The sequence below is a fragment of the Pithys albifrons genome, chromosome 12 (genome assembly GCF_047495875.1).
Source record: "Pithys albifrons albifrons isolate INPA30051 chromosome 12, PitAlb_v1, whole genome shotgun sequence".
Taxonomy (NCBI): domain Eukaryota; kingdom Metazoa; phylum Chordata; class Aves; order Passeriformes; family Thamnophilidae; genus Pithys; species Pithys albifrons.
Window position 1 is genome coordinate 15,706,237 of NC_092469.1, and position 26,875 is coordinate 15,733,111.

The window sequence follows — 26,875 nt, forward strand, 5'->3', positions numbered from 1 at the left end:
TGACCACCCTATGCTCAGAGGAACTTGCACTCCCATGCTTCAGAGGACGCTCAGGTGATCTGTGTTTCTGTTCCTGGATACTCCCAGACCCTTTGTCCTTCATGGCCCCACTTTCTAGGACTCCCTAGACCCCTTAGCCATAATGGCTGTGTTCCAGGTATTGCTGTTGCAAAGATCCCCTCTTGCCCCGGAACCTCCATGAGCATCTTGATTATCACCATTCCCTGCTCTCCAGGAGACCCAGAGCTCCTTGTACCCCAAGCTCTATACCTGGAGCTCCCTAAGGCTCCCACTGTGCTCTGCTCCTAGGACTGCATGACCACAGGGACCCGTTGGACCCATTAGCCATCATGGTCCAGCTCTGGGACCTACATGGTACCCTACAAGGCGATGTGTGCCACCCCCCTAGAGCATCTATCACTCCCATCTCCCGTGAAATCCCCCGCAGCCTCCATCCCTTGTGTAACCCTCCGGAGCCTCCACCTCCCGTTGGCTCCCGTCTCCCGCAGCACCGGCCCGAGCTCGTTGCCCTCCTGGCGCCCCCGCTCCCGGCCCCGTCCCTCCCCTCGGGCCCCGTCGGGGGGAGGATCCGGCCGGCGGGGCCGTGCCCAACCCAACCCCTGCGCCGCCCCACACGCCCCGCACCGGCACCGGCTCCGGCTCCGGCTCCGGCTCCGGCTCCGACTCCGCTCGCTTCCAGCACCGGGGCCGCCGCCGCCCCTCCCGCCCCGCCCCGCCGGGACCCGCCGCCCCGGCATGAAGGTGCTTCGGCACAAGATCGAGCTCCTGACAGGTACGGCCCGGCCACCCCCGTGCTGGGGAGGGGAGCGAAGCGAGGAGGGGTGATGGGATGGGGGGAGCAGGAGCATTCAGCTCCTGCCTAGGAGATGGAGCTGCCTCCGAACCCCCTCGCCGTCTGCCTTTGCTTCCCCAGGTGTGGGCTGCCGTGGGTAGGATCCTTTTTGGGGTACGGAGGGTGATGCCTTGCTGCAGCGGGGAAAGCCCAGGCCGGTGGTACTGGGGGGAAAGGGAGACCGAGTCGGCAGCCCCGTGCCACGGGGGCCGCCCAGCAGACAGCCGGGGCGGGGGTGGGTTGCCTGGGGGACCGCCGGAGCATCCCTGCGGTGCCTCAGCCAGTTTCCCATGGGAGTCGCCCCACTGCCTGGGCGCCCCGAAGGATGGGCTGGGCTGGTAAGGAGGCTGCTCTTAGCAACAGCCACTGTGAGACAGCCTGAGCCCCCACAAAGCTCCTCGCTGCCACCACCACCCCCCAACTCTGGGATGCTCAGCCCCTGCATCAGTGGCACCGTGTCCCCTGGCTTGGTAGCTCTCGTGGTGTGGCTGCCTGTTCCTGTGCCCCCCAGCTGGACCACACTGTTAGGCTGGTTTGTGGGGCCTGCGGGGCTGCAGACCTGTGCCCCTCATGGGGGCAGAGCAAGCTATGGGTGTTCATCAAGCACAGGCAGGGTGGAATGTGGTCCAGGCTGTGTCACACTGGGGTTTTCCTCCATGTCACTATGGCTCCACAGGAGTCCTGCTATGAGGGTGGTGCTGTGGGCACATGGCTGTGTCTCAGACTGAGTTGCAGGTTCCCTTCTTCCCTCTCCCATCCTCGCTGGAGGTTGTTTTCACCTCAGTGCCTGGCAGGGGCCAGCCCTCACTTCTCCAGATTTGCCTCCCTGTCTGTTGCACACTGCTCAGTTAGCTTGGAGTATCCGTGCCAACATCCTGTGGGTGCCTCATCCGTGCCAGGGCAGGATGCAGGTAGTCAAAGGGGAGACTCCTGTGGGGCTGCTGCAATATGCAAGGGACCCCTGCCCTCTGATCATCATCACTATTATTATTATTAATAATAATTTATTTATTATAACAACAACAACAATGTATTTCCTTGCTATAAGCTGGTTTTCCTCCAATAAGCCAGCAGTGGGCTGCAGATCCCTAGGGAAGGGAAGCCAATGTGACTGTTCCTATCTTCATCTATATATGCAGTGCCAGGACCCTGTTGGGCAAGGGCACTTATGCCCTGCTGGGTTTAGAACTGATTGGGAATGAGGGAAGAGGTGTGTCCCAGCTGTGCCCAGGAAATGGTGGCACCACACTGGGAAGGCAGAGTGGGAACAGAGATGGGTGCATGTGGGGATGGCACCCTGGGAATGGGTGCTTATTGGAGAGCATTGGGGCAAGCTGCAATGAAAGGGGCTTGTTTTTGGACACATTACCCTGGCATGAGATGGGAGCCAAGTTGTTTTGGCTAGAAGACCTGGAGCTGTGACTTCCTCACCAGCACTCCACACTGACAGTGGCCCAACTGGGCTGGGTGAAACTGCTCACAGCCCCACTGCTGTGCTGCCAGGAGCAGGGACGAGGCTTGGCATGGGAAGCAGAGCACCCAGGGAAGGTGGCAGCATGGCTATGACTGTGCTCACAGGCTGTGGCACCCATGGGACTCCCCGATGTCCTCCTCTGTTCCCACACCATTTTAGGTGACTGTCCATCATGCACTGAGGATACAGGGCTCTGCCACATCCCTCATGAGCCAGCTGTCCCCCCACCACATGACCAAGGTCATGGGGCCTTTCCTCTTTGCTCAGCTGCCCTCCCTCCCATATTAGCTGGAGGCTTTAATTAATAAAGGCATTCACCATACACTAAGTGCTGTTCCCAGCCACCCTGGGGCCGGGGCCACACGGTGGGTTGGCGCAGTCAGCGTGGGACGGCTCCTGCTCTCTTCCAGCTACTGGTGAGGCTGATTTCTCCATTTTTTACCCCTGGGGTTGTGGGGTTGCTGCGTTGGTGGCTCTGCAGGCTGTGTTGTCATGGCTGTGCTGGTGGGCTGCAGGCCAGCGCTGTCCCTGTGCATAAAGCCATTTCCCCAGCAGCAGCCCAGCCTGGAGCACACTCTTTGTGGGGCTGATGTGCACCTCTCCCCACTCGGGCTTTGTGTGGCCCCTGGCCTGGTGGAACCCTCTGTGCAGGGAGTGATGTGGAGATGTCTGGTGCTCGGTGCCCTGGGACTCCCAAGAGGCTTCACAGTGGTGTTTCTCCCTCCAAACAGTTCTGGATTGTTGGATGGCTCCCAAGGAGCAAGGCAAAGTGCTGTGTCTGCAGAAAGCAGGCAGGTGGCACAGCCTGCTTGAGTTTTGAATGGAAAACCCGATGAGATGAGCAAAAGCTGGCTTTGGAGGGGAGTTTATGACCAGCTCCTGAATTCCTGCTGGCCCTGCGGTGCTCCTGGCATTGCCCAGGCTGACCTAGGTTTGGAGGTGGACAAAGCATGCAGCAGGCTCGGCTGAAGTGGTGCAGATGGAGCGGGGTCTGTGTGTGCTGTGGTGCTAGCACAGCCCATACAGTTCCCATTATTTCCAGGGAGATTGCACAGGAGGAAAGCCAGTGGGGAGGGTGTGGGATTGATTCTGGCTCTTTCAGAGCAGCAACAACTTGCCCGAAGGCTTGGCCTTGGAGAATGGGTGGAAATGGAGGCTGCAAAGGCAATGCCTGAAGTCTGGGTCCTGCATGAGTGCAGATAATCCTCTTGCACTGGGACTTGCCAATTACCCATCCCATCTATACACAGGGGAGTCTGGATTATTCCCTGTGTCCCCATGTCTCTCACCCTCTGTGTGCAGCCAGCTGCTAATCTCCTTGTTTTTTTCTGCTTTCTGAGCTGGGCTTGTGCCTGGGGGTGTTTTTGGAGATGGCAGGGTTGAGGGTACGAAGTCCCTGGTCAGCAGCACCCAGTCTCAATGCTGCTGAGCAACAGCTCCATGGAGAAGTCTGTCCCTGTAAGACCTGGGACTGGGGTACTGACTAGCCAGCATCATCTTCACAGGTAAAGAGAAGACTTTGGGAGCAAAGGCTGCACATTTGGTTTTCTCCCATCATTACTATACAAACTTCAGGTTGTCTCTCTGCGCTCTGCACTCTTTCTGTTTGGAACAACCCTCTGTCTACCTGAGAAACATCACCCCTTGCTCTGGCTGTGCAGGGATATCTCTCTCTAGCCTACCCAATATCTATTTGCAGCCGACACTTGGATTTTCTCTCTTTGACTGGTACTGAAAGCTGGGGTGGGAATTGGGATGTTCTTGCCCTGGATTGGGTGCTTATGAGATGACCAACATGGACAGAGGAAGTTGGTCTCTCAGTTTGCCAAAACTATGCCCTGAAGACACATTTGTCTTCAACTGGGAGAGTTGGACCTGGGTAGGACTTGGGAGCTGAGCTCATCTAGGCACTGTCTGCTCTGTGCCTGCTTCCAGCTCCCAGTGGAGGGGCTTGCTGCAGTCCCTGGACAAGCCGAAGCACCAAGTCCCCATGGTGGCTGGGTGGAATGAGACCAATTTGGGTCCTTCCTCATGAGAGGGAGACCCATGAGGCTCTGGAGGGCTGGGGTGAAGAGGACAGAGGCAGGACCTGCCCTCACACACCTCCCTTGCCCTGGGCAGGGCTGCTGCTGCAGGAGATGACCATGGCAGGGCTGCATGAGCTGCGCTTCACCGAAGAGAAGCCGCTGCTGCGGGGACAGGATGCTGAGCTGGTGAGTTTGGTGACCTCACAGGCTCCGGCTCCTGAACATGGGGCAGCACGATGCAAGTGCTTGGGAGGGGTTGTGTGCTGGTATTGGGCACATGTGTGGTATTCTGTGTGTGTGTGTGTGCTGGTATTTGGCACATGTATGTGCACATGTGTGGTGTTCAGTGTGTGTACGTGCTGGTGTTGATGTGTGTGTGTGGGTGAGTGCAGGTTCGGGTTTGGCAGGATGGTGTGTGTGTGTGCAGACATTGCATGTGGAACTGAGGTGCGGCGAAGGGATGTCTCTGTCCCTAATGGCTCCTTGTCCTGCTCCTTCTTACCCCAGGAGAACTCGGATGTCTTCCTCTCCACTGTGGACACAGACTGGAAGGTAGGACCAGCCATGGGAGGTGCCCCTCACTCCTGGGTCTTGCATGGGACAGCATTCTATGGCTGGAGGAGGCTGAGCAGACCCAGGGGTGTTGCTGTCCCTCCTTTCATGGGGATACATTGCCTGGTTGGTGTCTGTGCATGAGGCTGCAGGTCTATCGTGGTCCTCATCAGGAGGGGATGGGGGAGATGCTGCCAGGCATGCTCTGTGCTGGTGCTCAGATGTAGCTGGTGGGCACTTGGCCATGGGCTGGGGACAAAACCTTTAAAGCAGGCAATTTCTTCTCAGGAAGGCTGAGCTGCTTTTCCAGCCCCTCTAGCATTGCCATGGCAATAGTTTCCTGGGAAATACCAGCTCCCTGCTTACATAAAGGTGTTTGAAAGCCTCTTTCTCTTTTGGAGGGCTGGGGCATTGCCCCTTGTGCCACCCACATCTCTTGGAGAGCAGGGCCCCTCTGCTCCCTTGGCTGGCAACTACCTGCTTTGTACCTCCATTTAGCCTCTCCAGAGGAGCCCCACAATATGGCTTCGGGGCTCATGGTAGGGTGGAACTCATGCCTGGCTCTCATGTTGGTCTTCATCACTCTCACACTTCTGCCCAGGCTCATCCAGCACTAGGCTCTCTCTGCAGAGACTGGGATACTGGAAGACAGGGAGGGTAGTGGGGCTGGTAGACGCTGGCTTGCTGTGTGTCCCTCTCCTAAAGTATCCCCCTTCCCAGCGAGCACCAGTGATTGACTTCAGGTTGTATGTTGCCACTTTGCCAGCAACTGGGATCACTGGGAGAGTGGTCTGGGGTGGTGCTGGCTGAGCCCTGACGTGTCTGGCACTGAAACAATGGCATCTCTAAGGGTAAAATAAATCTGGATTTCATTTTTTGTGGGAGAGGAACAGGGGAGTACAGGTTGCTGCTTTAACAGCCCCAAATTAGTGCCCAGATTTCTGGGTCTGGGCTGCTTGGTGTCTGTCACCCATGTGGGTGGCAGCATGCAGCTGACTGGGGAATGAGTCCTTTTGTCAGGATGCTGGGTGGTTGCTGCTGTGGTTCACAGAGTGGGACACTTCTGGTGACCCTCTTGAAAGACACAAAATAATTATAAAATGGCAGTGGTGGGAAAGAAAAAGTGGCCTTCACAACAGCTCCAAAGCTGGTGAGATGCTGGGGTTGTGAGTGGCAGGATGTGCAGAGGGCTGGGCTGCTCCTTGCTCTGCTTGCTCAGAGTTCCTTTTGTCCACTGGAGGGGAAACCAAACTACCTGGTGTCACCAAAACGAGGGTGAAGAGGGAGAGATGGAAGCAGAGGGAGGTGGCCATGCCAGGCTGCCCAGAGCTCCCAGTAGCACCACAAGGACCAGCATGACTCTTGCTCAGCTGTGCTAGGGCAGGGCTCGGTTGGCACAGAGTGGGTGTTAAAGAGCAATGACCCTCCCAGGACAATCTGCATGCCAGTATTTCAGGGATAGGCCCATGGTGATGCTGAACCATGTCCCTGCTGGTGCCAAGTGGAGTGGCTATGAATGGCAAATGTCACAGTGATGCATCTCCATGCCCTCGGGACCTAAAAAAGGAACTGGGCAAGGATCAAGGCAACTTTTCCCAAGCTAGCCAGGCCCTGTGCCCTCTTGGTGCGCCTCCAAGAACCTCAGAGTAGGGATGGGATGAGTTTCCCAGGTAGTGCCAGGGCAACCCCCTCCTTTTTCCCACCCTGGCATTTGCAGGTTGGTTCTGTGCAGAGGCTGGAGCTGCCTGCCATTTCTTGGATAGATCTTTCTCCATTTTCTAGGCTCACCTCCTTGGAATAATTCAGTCCAGCCCCTGGCTTAACTCTTCACTGTCCCTCTGCTCCTCCCCAGAGCCAGTCACTGCTGCCTTGGTGGGATGCTCAGGCTTGGCTGGGGCAGTGAGGGGGAGTGGGGAGCCCCCACTGCTGCCAGCTGAAGAAAAGCCCAGGGGACAGCTGACATAAGCCAAGGTGCAGGAGTGCCAGGGGCAGGTGCCCTGAGACCTGGATGCCCTGCATCCAGCAGGAGGTCTGGGCCACCCGCCAGGCAAACGGGCTAGTAGCCAAGGGGGTGGTGATCCTATCTGATGCTATTCAGGCAGTCAGCCTTGCTCAGCCGCCCATCTCCCTGCAGCCCTCTTGCATTCATGCCTTACTTCACCGTGGTTCTTTCACCCCTTCTCTCCTCTCTTTTGCCACCCTCTGTCTTTTTTTGCCCCTCTGCATCCCCTGCTTTTTCCCCACAGGCTGTGGCTGCTCTGGCTCTTTGGCTCCACAGGCAGCAGGGCTGGGGAAAGAAAAAATGGCACCTGGAGGTGCAAATGACTTTGTATCTCTGCCAAGAACCACCTGAGAGCTGGGCTTTCCTCACACACCTGGTCCTTCATTCACAGAGATGCATCTTTCCAGACCTGGGTCTGGGCTTCCAGTGGGACAAAGCAGTGCAGAGTAAATTACTCTCTTTGGTAGAGGCAAGGGGAATGCCATCCTTCTTCCTGTCTGTCTGTCCTTTCTCCCACATTCAGACTCTCTGGCTTTCCAGCCCTGACTTGTTTGCAGAACATGGCTTTTAGTGGCTCCCTGAAGGCACCAAAAGCACTATAGGACTCCTTCTCCATCCAAGATTGTCCAGCTTTGTGTCGGTCATGCCAAGCTGTGCAGTGGTGCTGGGCTGGGCAGGGGTAGGCAGGGTGCAAGGGGATGGCACCCAGAGACTGCTGGAGGGTTTTGTGACTTTGGTGGCACAAGGCTGTCCATGAATGAGAGCTGCAGGCAGATGGAATCTCTCTCTTACAAAGCCAGAGAAGTAATCACTGGCCTGCACATGTGTGCACATGGGAATACACACACACACACACACACACACACACGTGTGTGTATGTGTGTGCACAGCATGCATCAGTCCAGGGACAGGATCCAAACCCTTGGTGCTGCTGGGTTGGCTTTCTTCTGCCTTATTTACCTGCCACTGGTGATATCCAGGTCAGGGCTAAACCCTGCATTTCCCCTGCATGCCATCATCCTGCAGCAGGTGGGATGACTGTGCTTCTGGGTAAGGTAACAGAGGTATCTGTGCAGTGTTCACGTATGTACATGTGTGTGCCCCTCAGTGCACCTGTGCACAAGGGTCTGCATGTATGCAGGTTTTTGTGCATCCATGAGCATTAGCGATGGCCGGGGCACACATGCTAAGCACATGGGAGAAGGATGCAGCAGGCATGCTCTTGGTATGCACATGACCATGCACATACATGTACAGGAACATGTATTGACACAGACACACAGGGCCTGGCCCCATGGAGGATATGCACAAGTATTTTGTGGGGTGCATGTGCTTCAGTACCTATTGTGCCAATTTTTGCAAAGTTTGCATGCACAGACATGGTTTTGCCTGGCCCCTGTGTGTCTGTGTCAGTACGTCTTCCTGTGCTTGTACATGCATGTCACGTGCACATGCAGAGCACACCTGCCTTGCCCTTCTCCAATATGTTTAGTGTGTAACCGTGTCCATCTGTGGCTGTGTGTGTGCTGCCCAGCCCCTGTGCATCACTGCAGGGCCTCGGGCTGGGTGGCTGTGGGCTCGACCATGATTCTGCATGTTTGTGTGGGGCTGGATCCACATGTGTGCAGTGGGTGCACGGAGCATGGCTCGGCTCTTCCCTGGCTGTGCTGGGTCTGTTGTGAGGGGTTCGAGTGCAGCCCAGTCCAGACACCCCGCCTGTCTCTGTCTGCTGAAAGAGGGAAGATGGAGAAGGTACCGCACGATGCCAGGCGTTTTTTCTTCATAAACAAGGGTATTTGGGGCCAATTGGAGCATGAATAATTCCCGCGGCAGCCAATGGCTGAGTGCTGGCTCCATCGCGGCGCTCGCCTGCAATGGAGGCCAAACCTGCCGAGGGGGAAGGGAGAGGGAGGGCTTAGCGCAGGGCTGGGGCTCCGCTATAAATCGAGGCGAGGGGCAGAGCCAGCCCAGAGCTTTCCTTCGCCTCAGCCCGCTGCGCTGCCGGGATCCCGTGCTTGGCCCACACTGCCTGCGCATCCTCGTCCACCCAGTTCCTCATCATGCCTGAGTGCTGGGATGGGGTAGGTACTGCCGTTCCTGTGTTCGCTGCCCTCCCTTCCTAGAGAATTTTGCCCCAGTATCTCTCCTGCTTGCCCAGGCTGGGCCTTTGCAGCCAGCGGGGCTCAGCGCGGGTCAGGCAGTCATTGGGGCAGGGGGACCCACTGCTGGGGAGCCTTTCCTTCTCCCAGCTCTGCTGCCGCATCCCTGATGTGCCGCAGGTTTTGGGGACGCATTGTCCTTGAGCATGTCCTCCCTGAGCTCGGCAGAGATGCTGCACTGAGGCTGAGGGTGAGCGGCTGTGGCCCATGCTGGGGCTGTATGCTGATAGGGAGGCACTGCCCTTTCCCCATCCCCTGAGCTGCAGAGGGAGAGGGTCTCTTGCTGTTTTGAAGCAATCCCTCGGTTGCTTTCCTGCCTCTACGGTGATAGCAACACCCGATGGCAACAGGCTGGTGTGGAGGGGGTGAGCGAGGTGGGAGCTCTGCAGTGGTAAGCAGGTAACCTGGACATGGATGGGCTCTGTCAGACACCTAAGGGTGCTGAGACCCACATGCCTGTCCTTACTGGGGCTGTGGGTTGTCTATGCCCCCCTATCCTTTCTGCCTGCATCCCCTGTATCCCTAGCCTCTCCCCTCCAGAGAGCATCCCTGCGGCAAAGGGCAGGGCTGTGGTACCCAGCGGTGCTGCAAAGGCTGCACCATGGGCAGGATGTGCTTGACTGGGCAGGGTGTGGGGGTCAGAAGGTAGTGCTGAGGATGGATCTGATACCTTGGACATGGGATTTTGGGGTAGGATTGAAGGCTGAGCTGCTGGGGCTGTGATGGGGACTGTGGGCACACCAATGGCAAGGAGGCAGTCCAGTGGCCAGGATCAGGCCACATGGATGCCTCCTGTTCTGTGACCTTGGGCCAGGCCCTTCCTCTGCCTGTTTCCCAATCCGTTGTTGCAGAGGGATGTCCCTGCTCATGGACTGCTGCCTCATGCAGCTGCAGGGAATGGAAGGACAGCTGTGAATGAGGGCTGGGGTCAGGGTGCCCTTGAGAGCCGAGAGTTGTCTTTACAGAGTCCTTGAGGGGCCTTGGGTGCTGTGTTCCCCCAGGGACAGCAGATCTCAGTGAGGGGAAGCACTGCAGTGAGGAGACCCTGTCTTCAGGCGGTTCCTCCCACCCAAGGCCTGTGTCCTTCAGAGTCCTTGGTGGCGTGTGACCCGCGTGAGCATCCACGTACCTGTTCCCCTCCCATCAGCGCATCCATGAGGCTGCAAGTACCAGAAGTGAGGATCGTGAAGGTTGGGCACCCTGCCATCATCTCCTGACCAGCCCTGCTCAGCACATGATGCTCCTGCACACATCAGATCCCAGCCACTAGGTCACTGCCAGGGGACTGGCTGGAAGGCGTGAGCATCTGGAGGGGACCTCAGGTCCTTTGTCCCTGGGCAGCACCTGGGCTCACAGCCTCGGTTTCCCTTGCTGGCTGCGAACAAGAGCCAGGACAGCAAGGCTGGAACCCTCGTAGACAGGAAAACTGAGGCATGATAAAGTCTTGTTCTCTGTATGGGGGCACTGCCATTTCAGACCAAGGGTTTTAAAAGTTACTTTAGCTGTAATTTTGGGATCTGGTTGTAGCATTTCCTGGAGTGGTGTCTGGGTTCTGACCTCTGCCTATTTGTCCCAGGAACAGCAAATCCCCATCCAATTAGGCCATGGTGCAAATGCCCACCCTGTTGCCAAAATTTCTTCAATCTCAGGCCGTTGAAGGTCTCCTGTCCTGTCCTGTGGTTCATCTGTCTGATCCCATGATCCTCTTTTCTCAAGCCCACTTGGATTCCATCCCTTGATCCCATCCTGTGCTCCCATCCCATGATACACATGTCCAGTCATAATTGCTAAGATCCTATCCGAAGTCTTCCCTTCCTGCATTTGTATGTGATTTGTCCTGCTTTCTACCACCTCTGGGATGCCCAGAGCTGTTTTGTTTTTTATCTGGGATGGCTGCTTCTCTTTCTCTTGTCCTCCCATGGGACCAGTCATGTGAAGAAGCAGCAGTGAAGGGTGTGATGGCAGGGTAGGAGAAGATGTCTTGGGGCAGGTGAGCATCACCCCATCTTTCCTTTTTCCCCAGGAACATGACATTGAGACCCCCTATGGCCTGCTGCACGTGGTCATCCGGGGCTCTCCCAAGGGGAACCGCCCAGCCATCCTGACGTACCACGATGTGGGGCTCAATCGTGAGTGCTGTGCCCTGGGCCGAGGGCGTGGGGGCAGGTGGGAATAAGCTCAAGGCTGCATGGGGTGCCAGGACATCAGGCCGAAGCCCCTGTCTCAGCTCCTTTGCCTCCACCCATGGAGGGTCCCCAGGCTGCATTCAGTCTCTGCAGGCATCTGAAAGCACCAGGAGTTTGGATGCTCAGGTGGACCCAAAGCCCAGGCCAGGCACAGCCAGGAGTGCTTGGCCACCCCAGTACTGGCTGTCTGCCCACCAACACCAGACAGGGATGAGACACAGAGGATGCAAGGATTGTCCCCACTGCTGATGCTGCTGCCAGCCTGTTGGTATTCAGAGCATGGACCCAGCTGGCAGCAGGGCATAGTGGGGGACAAAAGAGACTGGAAATAGCAGGGAAGGAGGGACCTTGACAGGAAGGGAAGGAGGGACCCTGGGTGAAGACTCTGGATGTGGAGATGCTGCACTTTCTGTCAGCCTGCAGCCTTGGACATGCACCCCAGCCCCCTGCCCTGGCCTGTGCCCTCCAGCTGAGCCAGGATGCCCAATTCCCTGTGAGCAGGGAGAAGCATTTCCTGCTCCTCTGGCAGCTGAGGCTGAGTCACTGACATGCCACGTGAGCTGCCTCACCATCACAGCAGCTCTGTCATATTCAGGTACTCATCATGTTGGCTACAATGGGCCTTACAATCTGCCTCACCCCCACATTTTGGGAGGGATGTCCTGGCATTGATGCCATGGGGCAAGACCTCTCCAAGCCTGGACAATGTCTGTATCCCACTGCAACGATAGCGGCCTGTCCACAGCAGCAATGTTGCTGTTTCTTTGACTGTTTCCAAGCAGGCAGATTTACAGCAGTTTCTCAAATCCCATGTTTGCTTGAGCCCTTTTTGGGGACTTTGGCCGAGGCTGATAATACCCCAGGCTGCTAATCCCACTGCCCACTGGCTGGTGTTGCAGCCCTGGGCTTCAAATCCCCCAAGGCTCACCCATGAGGCTCACCCTAAGCTCCTCATTCTCCTGGCTGTGCCATTCATTCCTGTGCCTCCCGACACCTGTAAGGATGCAGCCCTTGGTACAGTAGCTGTGGTCTCTGCTGCAGGGATGAGGGGTGTGGAAGGAAGGGGATGGAATGGCTTTGGTAGTGTGTTAGCTCCTGGTTGAAGGGCAGTGGGAGGGCATGCAGCCTCTGTCCGTACTACCCTGACGCACCAGGCCCCAGTGCTGGCGTGTTTGGTCTCTGATCTTCACCTTCCCTTTGACAGACAAGCTTTGCTTCAACACCTTCTTCAACTATGAGGACATGCAGGAGATCACAAAGCACTTTGTGGTGTGCCATGTGGATGCACCAGGCCAGCAGACAGGAGCCTCACAGTTCCCTCAGGGGTAGGTGTCAGCTTCAAGGAGCCCACTGTGCCCACCGGGATGTTGCTTCCCTGCCCTTTGGGTTGTCGCTGCTTGGCAGTCGTGCCCTGCCTGTGGGTCTCTCCATACTATGTCAAAGCTTGTGGCAGATGATTGGACCAGGGTGGGCAGTGGGGTGGTTTGCAAGGGTGTGACATTTCCTTGCCCACTTCAGGCAGCCCAGCTGCCCAGACATCCCACTTTGAACAGGGTCTATAACCACTGTTCTGTGCCTTCCTGTGCCACAGGTACCAGTACCCATCCATGGACCAGCTAGCTGCCATGCTACCCAGCGTGGTGCAGCATTTTGGGTGAGTCAGCCTCTCCTCCACAGCTGCTGGCTGAGGGTCCTGTGCAGGGGTAAGGGCAGAAGGCAAGGGTTTGAGGCTTGAGGAGTTGTCCCTGTAAGCTGGCAGCCTGTGAGTCTTCTTGTGCTCCATGTTGCGAGTGGAGGGGTGTCCTAGGGAACATATACTGGAGCCCACCATATGCACCTCTCCATATTTCCAGGTTCAAGTATGTGATCGGGATCGGTGTTGGGGCAGGAGCCTACGTGCTGGCCAAGTTTGCGGTGAGCCTGGGTCTGGGATGGGCTGGCTCTGAGTTGCCCGTATGTGCTGTCAGCCCATGGCATGGGAAAAAGCAGGAGCTGACACCTCCAGGCAGTCTCTACTGCTGCAAAGGCTCCTGGATGGACTAGGGGCCAGGATGGCAATGCCATGGCCATGGTGGCTGGGCAGTCTTGCTACAGGTCTCCTGTTGCTCCAAGGACCATATCAGCTCTGTGCAATGCCTGTGCAGTGGCACTGGTGGGGGCTGCCCAGGGCACATCTCCTCTCCCCTCTGAGCGTTTCCCCTCTTGCTCACTGCAGCTCATCTTCCCTGACCTGGTCGAAGGACTGGTTCTTATGAACATCGATCCCAATGGCAAAGGCTGGATTGACTGGGCAGCTGCCAAGGTGGGCAGAGCCCCAACCCCTTCTCCCAGCCCTGGCGGCTCCCTGGGACAGGAGCCAGCCACAGCATTGCTGTAACTCTCTGTGCTCCCTCCTCAGCTCTCTGGCCTCACCAGTACACTGCCGGACATAGTTCTGTCCCACCTGTTCAGCCAGGTAAGGGCTGTGTATCCTGCTGGCCCCCTGCCACTGGCCCCCTACCCAGCATCCCGGCTGGGTGTTCTGTGCTGTGCCCTGCTGGGTGCCACAGTGCCACTGGACCTGACCTGTGATCAGGGTCAGGATTAGTCAAGTTCTGCCTGACCTGGTGATTAGCCTTGAAGAGTGTGACTCATGCCCATGTCCTGCCTGGGTGTGCAGCACCACCGTGCCCAGCTGCATTGCTCAGCATCCTCCTCCTTGTCCCTGCTGACTGGCATGGCATGGGCAGGACTGGGGAAGCAGGGTGTGTCCCTGACACCTGCCTTGATATCTCTATCTCCTCCTGGCACAGGAAGAGCTGATGAACAACACGGAGCTGGTGCAGAGTTACCGGCAGCAGATCAGCAGCGTGGTGAACCAGTTCAACCTCCAGCTCTTCCTCAACATGTATAACAGGTGAGTGCTCCAGGCAGCCTCTGTCTGTGCTAGAAGCTTGCCATGTCCTGGAAGTGCACATCCTCTCGTCCCCTCTTGCTCTGGGTGCTGGCACAGGCGTGGGAAGGGGGGGAAGAAATGCTGTCTCATGCATGCAGAGGGTTGGGAGACATGCTGCTCTGCTGGGGGCTGCATCCCATGGCATGGGCTGTGCTTGGGATAGCTGTGGCATCCTCCTTCCACAAAGTGCTGGGACACAGGGGCTGAGTGCTGCTTTCAAAGGCTGGCAGTGCCACAGTTCTTGTGCTATGGCATTGGTGGTGGCATCTGCCCATGGGCTCACACTGGCCCTCTTTTCCCTCCATCAGCCGCAGGGACCTGGACATCAACCGGCCTGGGACTGTACCCAATGCCAAGACACTGCGGTAAGAGTTGTGCAGGCATGCAGGAATTCCAGGGCAGTGGAGTTCACCCAGGCAAAACTCTGACCGTGCCTCTTCCTCCTCTCACTTCCAGCTGCCCTGTGATGCTCGTGGTTGGAGACAATGCGCCGGCTGAAGAGGGGGTGGTGAGTGATGGTGTAGTGCCTGTAGGGTGGCACACAGATGATGCCCATGTGTGGGCATGCGCATGTTCACTGCCTGCTCAGACACATGTCAGCTCCCATGGGAGCTGTGTGGGAGTGTGCTCGTGTGCAAACCTACCTGCTCATGTGGGCACCTCTGCACATGCATCTGGGCATGGTTGCCACACCTGGTAAACCTCCCCTTCTTCATATGCTCAGGCGTGCTCACAACATGCACACTCAGATGTGCCAGCACACAGGCATGCTCCTTGCTTGGCCCTATGCACCCAAACAGCTGCTGGCACACATGTCCTTGCACATGGTTGTTCACCCTTGCACAGTCAGCCAGAGGTACTGTGCAGGTGGCTGCATTTGTACAGAACGTGTAACTTCACACTCACCCTCCTCCTCCATCACTTGTATGTCTGTGCATGTGCACAGCATGCTTGTGTGACACACAGTGCCTCACCAGCCACCCTCACCTCTCTTTCCAGCCCCCACCCAGACACTGCCTGGCAGGAGGAAAGTCCCCTCTGTCCCATGGCAAGGGATGGAGGTTCTGCAGGCTCAGGACTAGCCTAGTGCCCCATCTCCTCCTAGCTAGGAAGGGATATGCCAGCTGAAATGCTGTGAGCTAGTGGTGGTACACATGGGCAACTTCTGCTTGGCTCAGGACACCTCAGGGTGCTAATGCCATCTCTTGCCCACAGGTGGAGTGTAACTCCAAGCTGGATCCCACCAACACCACCTTCCTGAAGGTAGGCCATTGGCAAGGGCTAGTTGGGAGGTCCTTGGTACCCATGAAGTGCCCCACTACCCTCTGCCCTAGGACTTCAGGATGTCCCCATCTCCCTGTTCCAGGTCCATCCTGGCCACTGGGGCTGAGAGTGTATGGGGAGAGCAGGGTGGCCCCAGCAGTGGGTCCCCTGTTGGGGGAACCAGGGGAAGATGGATGGTACAGGCACTTCCCCAAACTAAGCAGGACCTTCTCTCTGCAGATGGCTGACTCCGGTGGACTGCCCCAGGTCACACAGGTGAGCTCCCACAACTTCCCCAGTTAACTGGATATACTGGGTTCTGAGATGTGCTGGCTAACTGGGAATGGGCTGGTGAGGGCGTCTTGTGCAGGGGCTGTCAGAGGTGGCTCAGGGCTGAGCAGGGATCTCAGCCTTGGTGCTGCCTCAGCCAGCTCTCTCCTTACAGCCAGGCAAGCTGACCGAAGCCTTCAAGTACTTCCTGCAAGGCATGGGCTACAGTGAGTGCCGGGGCTGGGCATGGGGCTGGCACGGGACTGCGTGTGCATATGTATGTGTGCCTGTGTGCGTGTGTGCTGACCCTGCTGCCTGAGTGGAGCCTGGCACCCCTGTGTGCCCATCCTGATGGAGAGCTGCACGTGTCTGTGGCATTGGATGTGCAGGTGTGGAAGATACTTGTCTGGGTGTCCGCAGGGGCATGGAATGTACAGGCTCTGTGTGTGTGCAGAGGTGTGTGCAAGGGCTCTGTGTGTATATATGTGTATGGACAGGGTCTCTGTGCAAGCATGCACATGTGTGTGTGTTTATATGTGTGCACAAGCAGTGGCTGTGTGTGCAACAAAGATGAACGAGTCCATGTGCACAAGTCTGTGTACATAGGTCCATGAGCACGTGTGTGTGTGTGTGTGTGTGTGTGTGTGTGTGTGTGTGTGTGTGTGCAGGTCTGTGCATACCTGTGCATGCATGCAAAAGTCCACGTGTGCATGGGTATGTTTGCAGGTCCATTGCACGTGTGTGTGTGTGTGTGTGTGTGTGTGTGTGTGTGTGTGTGTGTGTGCAGTTCTGTGTGCACACATTCAGGTCCATGTGCAGGCAAATGTGGGCCTGAGTGGGGGCTCCTGGTCCAGTGGAGCCCAGAGAGGGCTGATGCTCTCTCTCTGCCCTCCCTGCCCTTCTTCTGCTCCACCCCTGCCAGTCACCCACCTGAAGGATCGGAGGCTGAGTGGAGGCACAGGTATCGCTCAGTGCTGCTCAGCCCATGCCCACTGCTGCATGGTGCCTGCCTGGCCTGTGCGCTCAAGCTGCCTGGGCACCTTTGGGAGCAGCCTGGGTGTTGGGACTGGCCCTTCCCAGCCAGATGCCCACTGCCTCGCTCCGCTTTGCCTGAGATGGCACCCTGAGCTAGGGGCTGAGAAATAGCATTTGGAGAAGCCCCCCTCCATGCAGGCACAGTTTCAGCAGTGTGTCCACTGTGCCCTCCTCCAGCTGGCCAAGTGCTGTGCCCATAGGGCATCCTGGCTGGGGAGGGTGTCACCTTTCCTGCACACTCTGTGGAGCCAGGGGAGCTCCCATCCCTGCTCACTCCTTCCCTGGAGTGTGGCAGACAGGGGTCCCCACTGCCTGATGCCCGGAGGTTGCATGCCCAGGAGTGAGCCCGGCGAGCAGCCTGGCCCAGGGCACGCTGGCCCTGCCCTGCTTTCCCTTACCAGCCTGGAGCTGCTCATGTTGTCACAGCACTGCTTGCTGCAAGCTTGTGCCTGGGCTCATTCACATCGGGGAGCAGGACTGGTGGCAATGTTTGCTCAGGTCCTAGTGGTTTTCGGAGGGATCTGACACCCCGGCGATCTCTCTGTGCCCGTGCAGTGCCATCTGCCAGCATGACCCGCCTGGCACGCTCTCGCACGGCCTCCCTCACCAGCGCCAGCTCGGTGGATGGCACCCGCCCACGTGCCTGCACCCACTCGGAGAGCACTGAGGCCATGGGGCAGATCAACCACACCATGGAGGTATCGTGCTGAGGTCCATGCCCACTGCCGACGTCTCCTTCAGAAGAGCCATCTCCCATCTGTCAGCATCCCGCCAGCACCCACCCGCCCCGTGGACATCCTCCACCAGGGCCCTCGCTTCTTTGGGGTCAATTTGTCTTCTTTGCCATTGGCCTCATCCCCTTGTCTGGTACAGGAGAAGGAGAGGGGCTTCGTCCAGCAGTCACACATGGTTCTGCATTGGTCCTCACCCTCCCTAGCATTGGCTTGGCACTGGCTTGGGAGGGTGGGTGGCATGGGGACAGAGCCAGGATGGGGTAGCAGGGTCAGGGTGGTAAGATGGGGACAGGATGTTGGGATGGGATGGGATGGGATGATGGGATGGAACAGGATGTGGACAGGACACAGAAGGTAGGTTGGTCCCCTAAGGTCAGCCAATGGCTGACCAAGTCAAAAGGAAGACAGGAACAGGGAGGGAGCAGCACTTACTGGGAGGTCACTGGTCTGTTCTTAGGGATGCAGCTTCCATGTCTCCCTGATGGCCCTTTCTCAGGAGAGCTAGCACAGGATACCCCAGCACACCCAGGACCTGCTGCCCCAGAGCTGGCTGAGCCTTGTGAGAAATCACATCCCAAGCTCTTGTTTGCCCTGGTCGTGTACCCTGAGGGCTGCCCTGGGGCAAATGGAGAGGGGTCAGCCCTGCCCCAAAAGCCATCAGGGCAGGAGGGTGGTATGAGTGTTCTCCTGTCTCTGCCCATGCCCTTGCCTGTGATGGCACTTTGTCCCTTGTTGCAAGAAAGATAATCACCACCTGCCACCAAAAATGCACTGAGAAGGGGGGAATTGCCTTGTTTGGTCTCTGCCACACTGTCAGTTCTACTCCCAGCTCTTGGACTGAGGCTGCCAGGGCCCAGAGGCCACTGGTTTTAGGGATGTCACACAGCAAATCCCACCTCCAGTTTTGCCGCAGCCTGTGGACGTCACCACCGCGAAGCCATTAGCAATAAGATGAGACACTCCTCCCACCATGCTGGGGAACCCTCAGCACCCTTGCCCCACAGGGTGCATCACTGCAAGGTACTGGCAGTGTGGGATGACCCATGAGACATGGGGAGCACCCCAGTGTCTGGCTTTGCCCACAGAACTGGCCAGACCCACCATGGCCCTCCAAATCCACACACCCCACCTCCAGCATTTCGCCTGCGCACTGAGCGAGGCGTCTGTCAAGGGCTTGGCTCCCCCCGAGCTGTGGGGCCCCATCCAGGTTCCAGGTGGATCTCATCTCTCACAATTGGCATGAAGATCCATGTCATTGCATAACCCCAACATTGGCTGGAGCTGCCAGACAAACAGAGCCCAGCCTCTCCTGTGCCCAGTCTAAGGCACAAGGGCCCTGGCTCTGGTGATGGGTGCTCAGGTCTTCGTAGGTGGTCCATGGGTGACCTGAGCAGGGACCTGTAGGGAACCCACGGGGTGCCACCATCTGGGCGAGCAGAACCAGCCCCACAAAAACATTTACCACCTCCCCAGACCCCATCCCTACTCCCCAGTGAAGGACACAGAGGTCCTGGGGCTCACAACAGGAGTATGAGGGCTTTTGGCCCTGAGACCTGTGCCCCACATGACCCCTCACAAAAGGCCACCCTGAAACACCAGTGTCCCTGTTTGTCCCCCACTTGGTTCTGCTGTGTGCTTCCTTCTTGGTGTGACTGAAAGCTGCGTAGCTCCTTTATACGTAGATACTGCTGTGATCTCTTGTTTTTTTTCAGCGTGTCCTTCCAGATGATATATATATATAAATACCTATACATAATATATATATAAGGGTTTGCCCAGTCCCTGACCTTTTTTGGGTTCACTCCTCCTTGCATTCTTGTCCAAGCAGTGCCGTGTGGTTTCCCTGGAGGTGGTGTGGCTGTGCTCACCTTCGGTTCCTCACCTTGGTTTTGTTGGTGGGTTTGTTTGTTTTTCCCTGGTGGTTCGTTCTTTTGATTTTTGTTGGTTTTCCTTTTTTCCCAGTCACAGCGGAATTTAATGCATTTTCCTGTCTGAGTGCAGCCTGGTTTTGTCACAGCGGCATCAAGGCTGCAGCACTCATGAGACAGCAATATGTAAACCAGATTTAACTAACCTGTTGCTGTAGAGAGGATTAACTGTGTTGGAAATAAACCAACAAACTAATAAAGATATTGAGAACCTGCTGTGCTCTTTGCAGTGTGCTGGAAGGGAAATGGTCTGAGCCCACCTAGGGTCTGCCTGCAGAGATCTGTCAGGCAGGAAGGAGAAGGGGGGACACCTTCACCAATCCCACCCACTAGGGATGCCCACAGAGGAAAGCCCAGTAGCCCAGGGTGCATGGGGAGGAGGGGGAAGCTTTGGCTTTGGGGTAGCCATAGGAGGGTGCCCCATATATCAGGAGTCAGTGGAGGTTGGAAAGTTGCCTGATGTAGCCCAATGAGGTTGGATCCAAGAGGAGCCCACTGGGGAAGAAAAAGACCCACAGATGCACAATCAGGGGATGAGCAGAGTCCTTTGCAGATCCAGCCTCACTGTCCTCTACTAGGTATGCAGGCCCTCTGTTTGTCTCCCCATCAAGGTTTGAATGTTCCAGGCCATGCCCTTTTCACGTGCATGAAGCCTTCCCTGGGAAGGATCCTCTCCCCACATCCTTGTTCCTGTTCTAGTGTGTCAGTGTCTGCCTTGTACTGGGTCACTTCAAACTGGTCCCAGTCCCTGAAGAGGGTCCCAGAGCCAAAGCATGCAGAAAGTATGACTATGTAGTCCACACTGATGATTGCCTGGGGTGGGCAAACAAGAGCCTGGACACATGGTGAGGGAATGTAGACTGCCAGGACTCAGACGAGATGTGGGCAGGCAACTTAGGAGCCTTTCTTGGATGGTTTACCTGGAGGGGTCTGCTGGTTGCCCCTGTGGCCAGGGTGAGCCTCATCTGGAGGGCAGGGGCTGTTACACTGTACACCCTTACCACTGAAATGCTGTAATACTGCTGGATACATTCAGAACATACTTGGCACTATACAGATGGCTGGGACAGGATAACTGTCAGACAAATGATTTCCTCATTCTGACTGAATGTAATTCATGGAGCACTGGATGCTGAAAACTAACAGACTGCAACAGAAAGAAAACTACAACTACCTATTTCCACAGTACTATTGCTAGGTTAAAACTCTTCTTCTGTCCTTCAAATATTGACTTCAATAATCTATTTTCTTGGGACCTGACACATCTCTCCACTTAGTCAACTGTGGAGTATCTCAGCAGCCTCCTGGACCAGAAGTGAGCATATCACTGGTTTCCCTTCCAATATATTTACTCGAGAAAGTACAGTCACAGCTTTTTTTAATACTGCCAGTAATATTCACATGAAAACTGGCTCTTGATGATGCATGAGTTTTTATTTCTAGCAGGAGGAGATAAATTAATACATGTAACTCCTCAGGGGATCCTGCAAAGGGACTGGAGCAGCAGGGCAGAAGAAAAGTTTGGGCTTCGTTTTCTGGCCAGATATGGATGCCGTTAGCGAGGAGTGAGGGAGCCATATAGGTCAGTGCTTCAAATAGTGCATGAAAATGCAACTTCAAAGGGTCAGAGCATGTGGTGCATCTGTGCGGCTGTACTGCCACCTGGTGTGTTCCACAGTGCTCACAGCCTCTGCCCAGCACTGCCTTTGTCCTGTTTTTTTTAAAAGACCTGCCAAAGGACAACAATGATGTTACAAATGCTGATAATTGGGTCTGGTTATGTAAATAGATAGGAATATGTTAGCATACAGGTACGGGAATCAAAAGCAGCTGAGCATTGGTAACAGCCATTCCCTCTCCATCTGTCGCAGCTGCACAGGGGCTGCCAGGGCTTCAGCTGCCAGGACAGAATTACTGCAGGTTGCTGCCAAATCACTGTCTGGGAATGCTTCAGCCCCTGCAGCTGACTGTGTTTGTGTCACCAGGTGAGCCTGGCTTGGCAAAGGTGACTGTGTTTGTGCTGCTGTGCAGGTGAGGCAGCCCAGCCTCTCAGGTGGGCGTTAGCACAGCCAGGTGTTTTTCTCCAGCCAGGCCTTCCTTGCTGAGAAAACATCATGGAGGAACCCTAACTAACACGGCCATGAGGAAGAGTCTTATCCCTGAGATCAGGTGGTGACAGCTGATGGCAAAAAGCTTAAAGAACAGTTCATTTCCCATTGCTTTCTGTGGTCTTCCTGTAGTCACATCCATCTCTGAAAACAGAGGGCTGGAAGTATTCAATGCCCTCAAAATCATAGAATTGTTAGGGCTGGAAGAGACCTCTGGAGATCATCGAGTTCAACTTCCCTGCCAAGGCAGGGTCACCTGAAGCAGGTTACACAGAAATGTGTCCAGGTGGGTTTGGAATGTCTCCGGAGAGGGAGACTCCATGACCTCCTTGCTCAGCTGTTCCAGTGCTTGGCCACTCTCAGCATAATGTTCTTCCTCATGTTGAATTGGGACTTCTTGTGTTTTAGTTTGTAGCTATTGCTCCTTGATTGTCACTGGGCAACACTGAAGGGTCTGGCACGGCATTCTTGGCATCTGCCTTTGAGATATTTATAGGCATCAATGAGATCTCCTCTCAGTCTTCTTTTCTCCAGTCTAAACAGGCCCAGTGTCTCTATGCAAGAGAGCTGTTCCAGACTCCTCATCATCCTCGTGGCCTCTGCTGGACCCCCTCCAGCAGCTCCTTGTGAGGAGCCCAGAACTGGACACAGACTTCCAGATCCGAGAAACCAGATATTCCTGTGCCGCCCATGACGGTCCCAGCTCAGCCGGGAGCCCGCGGGGGTTCAGTCCCGTCGGTGGCCGGGGTGGCATCGCAGCGCTGTGCGAACTACAGTTCCCGTGGTGCCCGTGCGGGGCCGTGCCGGCAGGAAGCGTGGCGGGAGCGGGGCGGGAGCGCGGAACGAGCGGAGCCCGCGCTGTGCCCATGGCGGCGCTCAAGTACGCGGGGCTGGAGGACACAGACAGCGAGGAGGAGCTGCCGCCGGGCTGGGAGGAGCGCACCACCAAGGACGGCTGGGTTTACTACGCCAAGTAAGGGAAGGGAGCGGGGCGAGCCCGCCGGCAGCGCCCTGACCGTCCGCGGAGCCGCCAGCGCTGCCCCTGAGCGCGGGTGCGGAGCAGGACCCACCCGGGGCGGCGCGGATGGGGCTGGAGTCTGTGGAACTCGGTTTCCGCGTGTGGGCTGGGCTGTGACAGCTGCCCCTGCCGAGCCCGGTGCGGCGCTGAGCCCACGCCGCCCGCCCCGCGTGGGAAGGATGCTGGAGGCGCTCCCGGGTGCGGGAGGCAGCGCTCACGCAGCTGTGCCAGCGGTCACACAGCGGATCCAGCGGTCACACAGCTGTGCCAGCGCACTTGGTGGCTCTCTGCAAGATTTTTGCACATATGGGCCATTCAGCCTTACACAGTATTGTAGATGTCTTAGTTTTCCACCTTATAGGAATAGAGAAGAAATGAGTTAAAATGTTGATGCCCCTCAGCTCTTCAGGTGACCCAGCTTGAGCTGGAGATAGGTTGGCGTTTGGCACCTTCTGCTCGTGCCACTGGAAGTGATTGTATCCTCGCAGGTTACAAAGGGCATATGCCACGAAGGAAACACTCAGTGGAATATAGATTGATACACCTTCACCCCTCGTGTAGTTTCTCTAGCCATTCTGATATTGGGATCTGTTTTGGTCTGTTTAAAGCAACAAGATTTATTCCCTTCCACAAAAAGGGGGAAATATTCTTTATTTTCATCTGTGGGGAGTTGACATCTCCCTCCCAAGTTCTGCTCTACAAGCACTGGACAGAATGATTTTGTTTATCCACACTTTGTTTCTAAACACTGCAAATTCTCTATAAATGTTTGTTTTTCACAGGTCAAGTGTCTGTGTATTTCCTTTGATTTCAAAGCTCTTTCAGAAAGGAGAGTAGCACACCTACAAAATATTAAGATACTACTGAGCATAATTTTTACACAGTTAACTCAACAAGTCAGTTTCTTAACTGCTGTGAAACCAGACCAAACCAGTTTAATGACATGAATATATCTTTACTGTCTGAAAATCTTGCCTAGTGTATCTGAAAATATGTTTGACATGAAGAGGTGTTAGGCTGTTGGTGACTTTAATATATGCTCTGTATCTGTGATACCTCTGAATATTTGGGAAATGTGTTTGTAAGCCTCACCAACAATATAACTTTAAACTTAGCTGGAATAGCATTATATTGATTTTACACTTTTAAAGATGTTTATGATGAGTTAGGGGTGCATACAGGTGGACAGGCATTTCTTTGTCAGGCTGCAGTAATTTGGTTAAATGTCTTGCACCTGCAGGTCACACAAGTGCACTTGTTAAGTCTCATCTCCAGCTGTGATTCCTGTAATACCTTATTTGGTCACTGTGGGGTTATTGTAAAAAAAGGAAAGTTGCTTATATTGTGTGTAAATCACTCTTGGTACTGGCCTATGGGTTAGTGATTATTTGTGGATATTACGGAATGCTGTTGTCAGTCCTTATTTCACACTTGGGCAGCTGTCAGTTTAGACACTCAAGTAATCCCTGCCTGACTCTTAGTATTGAAAGTTGGTTGTTATTTAAAAATATTTAATGAAACATAAGATTTTAATATCCAACCTGATTTCAGCACTTTGGATATCTTAAGACCTTGTTTATGTGCAAACCCCTTTGCTTATTAGTCTGTAGTCCAGACAACATTATGATAGAGTAATGTGATACCATTATCATTTATATTAAATAAATGTCTTTCTAGTCAAGGCCTGTGGATAAACTTACCTGTCCAAAGCTGTAATTGCTCATGTAGAAATCCAACTTATTTGGCTTATAGTAAGCAAAACAATATTATTAGGCAAGAGTTGGTAAGTAAGCAATTGGCTTATAGACTGCAGATCACTATTATTAGTTTAGAAAGGTGCTTTTGTAATTTGAAAGTTTTCTGGTATTATTAGTACTAATTTAGGATTCTTTTTACCTTATTCCTGCCCAGGTTCACTATCTTTTTGAGGTATTTTCTGAGTCTGTTTGTGTTCATTTTTAATAAGTTTTGGGTTTTCTTTGTTCTCATAAGCAACAAAACTTAGATTGGAAGTCAAATATTTATTTGAATTTTTATAGACTCCTGTGCTCTCTGGTTAGATACTTTCAGAACTGTAGTAATGTTTGGATTACATCAGAATGATTATTAGGCAATTTTTAAAAAATCTTAAACTTTTCTTTTCCTCCAGCCACCTGGAAGAAAAAACACAGTGGGAGCATCCTAAGTCTGGGAAGAGGAAGCGAGTTGCAGGAGGTTTGTGTTAAGCTTTTGTAATGACCTGAAATTATGTTACAAACCCCTAGTATCACCTAGGCAAACTGGGTTTTCAAAATGCAGCTGATTTCTGGGGAGTTTTACCTCTGTGATTTTGTCTGTGTAGGGTGATCCCTTTTGCAGTTTTATGGCTTTCTTGTGTTGCTCCATTAAGTGAAAGTACAAATTCCGGGTTACAGAAATAATGCAGAATTGTGTCACATCACTTAAACTTCAAACTGGAATGTACTCTAAATGCCTAAAACTAATGTTTTATGTGCTTCCTAGATCTGCCATATGGATGGGAGCAGGAGACTGATGAAAATGGACAAGTCTATTTTGTAGAGTAAGTATGGCAAACAGTAGAATATGTTCAAGTAAGACAACTGTGTTACATGCTGAGTAGCCTTTTGAGTTATGATGCTGTGACAATATAAGCTGGGAAGACAAAAGAGGTTAGTAAGTGCAGTTTCAGAATCCAGATGCAGATACACAGTTGTAGCAGTGTCTAAAGACCCATTTCTGGTGTTCTGAATTCTTCCATGTGCACAGAAATGCTTGGTTGGGTGGCAGGTTGAAATGCTTACACATCCACATTTCAGAATGTGAGCTGACCCTCAGGCAATGTTTATGTAGGGTCATTTTGTTTGTATACCTTTAGGGATAAACTCTGTATCAGTAACTTTAAAAACATACCCAGAACTGTGTCTGGTTGTTAAAATTGCAGTAATGCTTTAAACATACAAGACCAAAACAAAATCACTACAGCTCTGACTTACTTGAAATGTAAAGCAGAGAAAGAGGACAGGGATAGAGTTAGCAGAGAGTTTTAAAAGTGGGAGAGGAGGAGGTTCAAAGAAGCAGAAAAAGATTTCTGGGTGTGTTTTTGTTTGTGTCTTTTTAATGGCAGGGTGAAAATGGGTAACTATCTTAATCTGACTTACTAGAATAAAGAATATTCGTATGCCAAAATGGTAAGCGTAGCCTCTCTGTCCTACACCTAAGAGCTGAAGCCTGAAAGTTGTTGCTTATTGTCTCTTTTTAATAATTGTCTGAAGAAAACTACAACATGGTTTTATAAAGGTGAGCCTGGTCCAAATTGTGCTGTTTGCTGAGCTGATGTGAAGTTACTTGTTTTCAGTTGGTTGAGTGAAAGGTCCTGAGCTGCATCTCCCCTTGGTGTATTGTTTGAAGGAGCAGTGTAGGCCCCTTTTATATACCTCCTAAGGGAACATGATCTTCCCTAATATAATGAAATTTTTTTGTTTCCCCTGACAAAATTTTGCTTTTCGTGTCAGGGGTTCACATGACATTCAGAATGACTTGCAAAGTATGTGAAGACTGTTATTAATAGATGTTGTCACAACTGGAAAAATGTTTGATTAAATAAAGTAATTGTAATGGTTTTAACAAAATGCAAAAAACCCCTCTGATTTTTGGGAATTTAAGTAATCCACTGGAATTGTACACAACAGTGGTTGAACTACATTTAAAATCTGAATGCAGAGTGCAGAAGGGTTCAAGGTAGTTGAATTTTTGTGCTCTTTTGCAGCCACATAAACAAAAGGACTACCTACCTGGATCCAAGACTGGCCTTTACAGTTGAAGATAATCCAGTAAAACCTACTACTAGACAAAAGTACGATGGAAACAGTACAGCAATGGAAATACTCCAGGGTCGTGACTTGAGTGGGAAAGTGGTTATAATCACGGGAGCAAATTCAGGAATAGGTAGGTTAATGTTACACATAAGGTAAAATATGGGAAGTGTTATCTTACTGGCTACTTTGTTGTTTAAATATCTGTATAGTTTTGGTTTTCAAACTTGATTTGCACTTTTTTCATGTAAAACCCCTAGTAAAAAAATCTGTATTTTCAATAAGTATGGAAAATTTGGACATTACAGGAGAGCTACAGGAAAGACATCAAGTGCTGAAACAACTGATTTTTGTGTAAAAAATTATTGATGGAGGCATTTTGCATTATGTAAATGTTTGAAGGATGACTGAAAGAGGAGGGAGTTTTTTCTGATTTTGGTGGCTAGGAGTAAGGCTTGTAAGTAAGTTCAGGTAAAGTATTGAGAAAAACTTCATAATGACAAGGAGTGAACTCAGGAA

At 53.7% G+C, this 26,875-nt stretch overlaps 2 protein-coding genes across 8 annotated transcripts in view; both read left to right on the forward strand.

The window, feature by feature from the left end:
- Positions 1–482: 482 nt before the first annotated feature.
- NDRG4 (NDRG family member 4) lies at positions 483–19,634 on the forward strand. Of its 4 annotated transcripts, XM_071567183.1 has the most exons (17): positions 483–793; positions 4,449–4,540; positions 4,862–4,906; positions 11,091–11,196; positions 12,458–12,578; positions 12,845–12,907; positions 13,107–13,167; positions 13,469–13,555; positions 13,652–13,708; positions 14,046–14,149; positions 14,497–14,553; positions 14,645–14,696; positions 15,404–15,451; positions 15,692–15,727; positions 15,897–15,948; positions 16,644–16,682; positions 17,312–19,634. In XM_071567183.1, the coding sequence occupies exons 1-17, from the start codon at positions 757–759 to the stop codon at positions 17,464–17,466; spliced, it is 1,212 nt and encodes a 403-aa protein (XP_071423284.1). In that variant the 5' UTR covers positions 483–756; the 3' UTR covers positions 17,467–19,634. The 4 variants fall into 4 exon arrangements, with proteins under 4 accessions (XP_071423284.1, XP_071423285.1, XP_071423286.1 ...); XM_071567184.1 differs by lacking the exon at positions 16,644–16,682 and having other exon boundaries at positions 486–793; XM_071567185.1 differs by lacking the exons at positions 483–793; positions 4,449–4,540; positions 4,862–4,906 and adding an exon at positions 8,859–8,989.
- Positions 19,635–22,360: 2,726 nt separating this feature from the next.
- WWOX (WW domain containing oxidoreductase) overlaps positions 22,361–26,875 on the forward strand; it is a 498,626-nt gene continuing 494,111 nt past the window's right edge. For all 4 annotated transcript variants that reach the window (XM_071567152.1, XM_071567154.1, XM_071567155.1 and 1 more), the window contains exons 1-4: positions 22,361–22,499; positions 24,694–24,758; positions 25,047–25,104; positions 26,311–26,489. In XM_071567152.1, the coding sequence (XP_071423253.1) occupies positions 22,393–22,499; positions 24,694–24,758; positions 25,047–25,104; positions 26,311–26,489 (409 nt within the window). In that variant the 5' untranslated portion in view covers positions 22,361–22,392. The remainder of the gene's footprint in view (positions 22,500–24,693; positions 24,759–25,046; positions 25,105–26,310; positions 26,490–26,875) is intronic.

What these genes read in the sequence shown, in the direction of transcription:
- NDRG4 (XM_071567183.1), top strand. Translation starts at nt 757, where the DNA reads ATGAAGGTGCTTCGGCACAAGATCGAGCTCCTGACAG. An exon ending in CCACGATGTGGGGCTCAATC is followed by an intron (nt 11,197 to 12,457) that starts GTGAGTGCTGTG and finishes TCCCTTTGACAG; the next exon opens with ACAAGCTTTGCTTCAACACC. An exon ending in TTCCTCAACATGTATAACAG is followed by an intron (nt 14,150 to 14,496) that starts GTGAGTGCTCCA and finishes TCCCTCCATCAG; the next exon opens with CCGCAGGGACCTGGACATCA.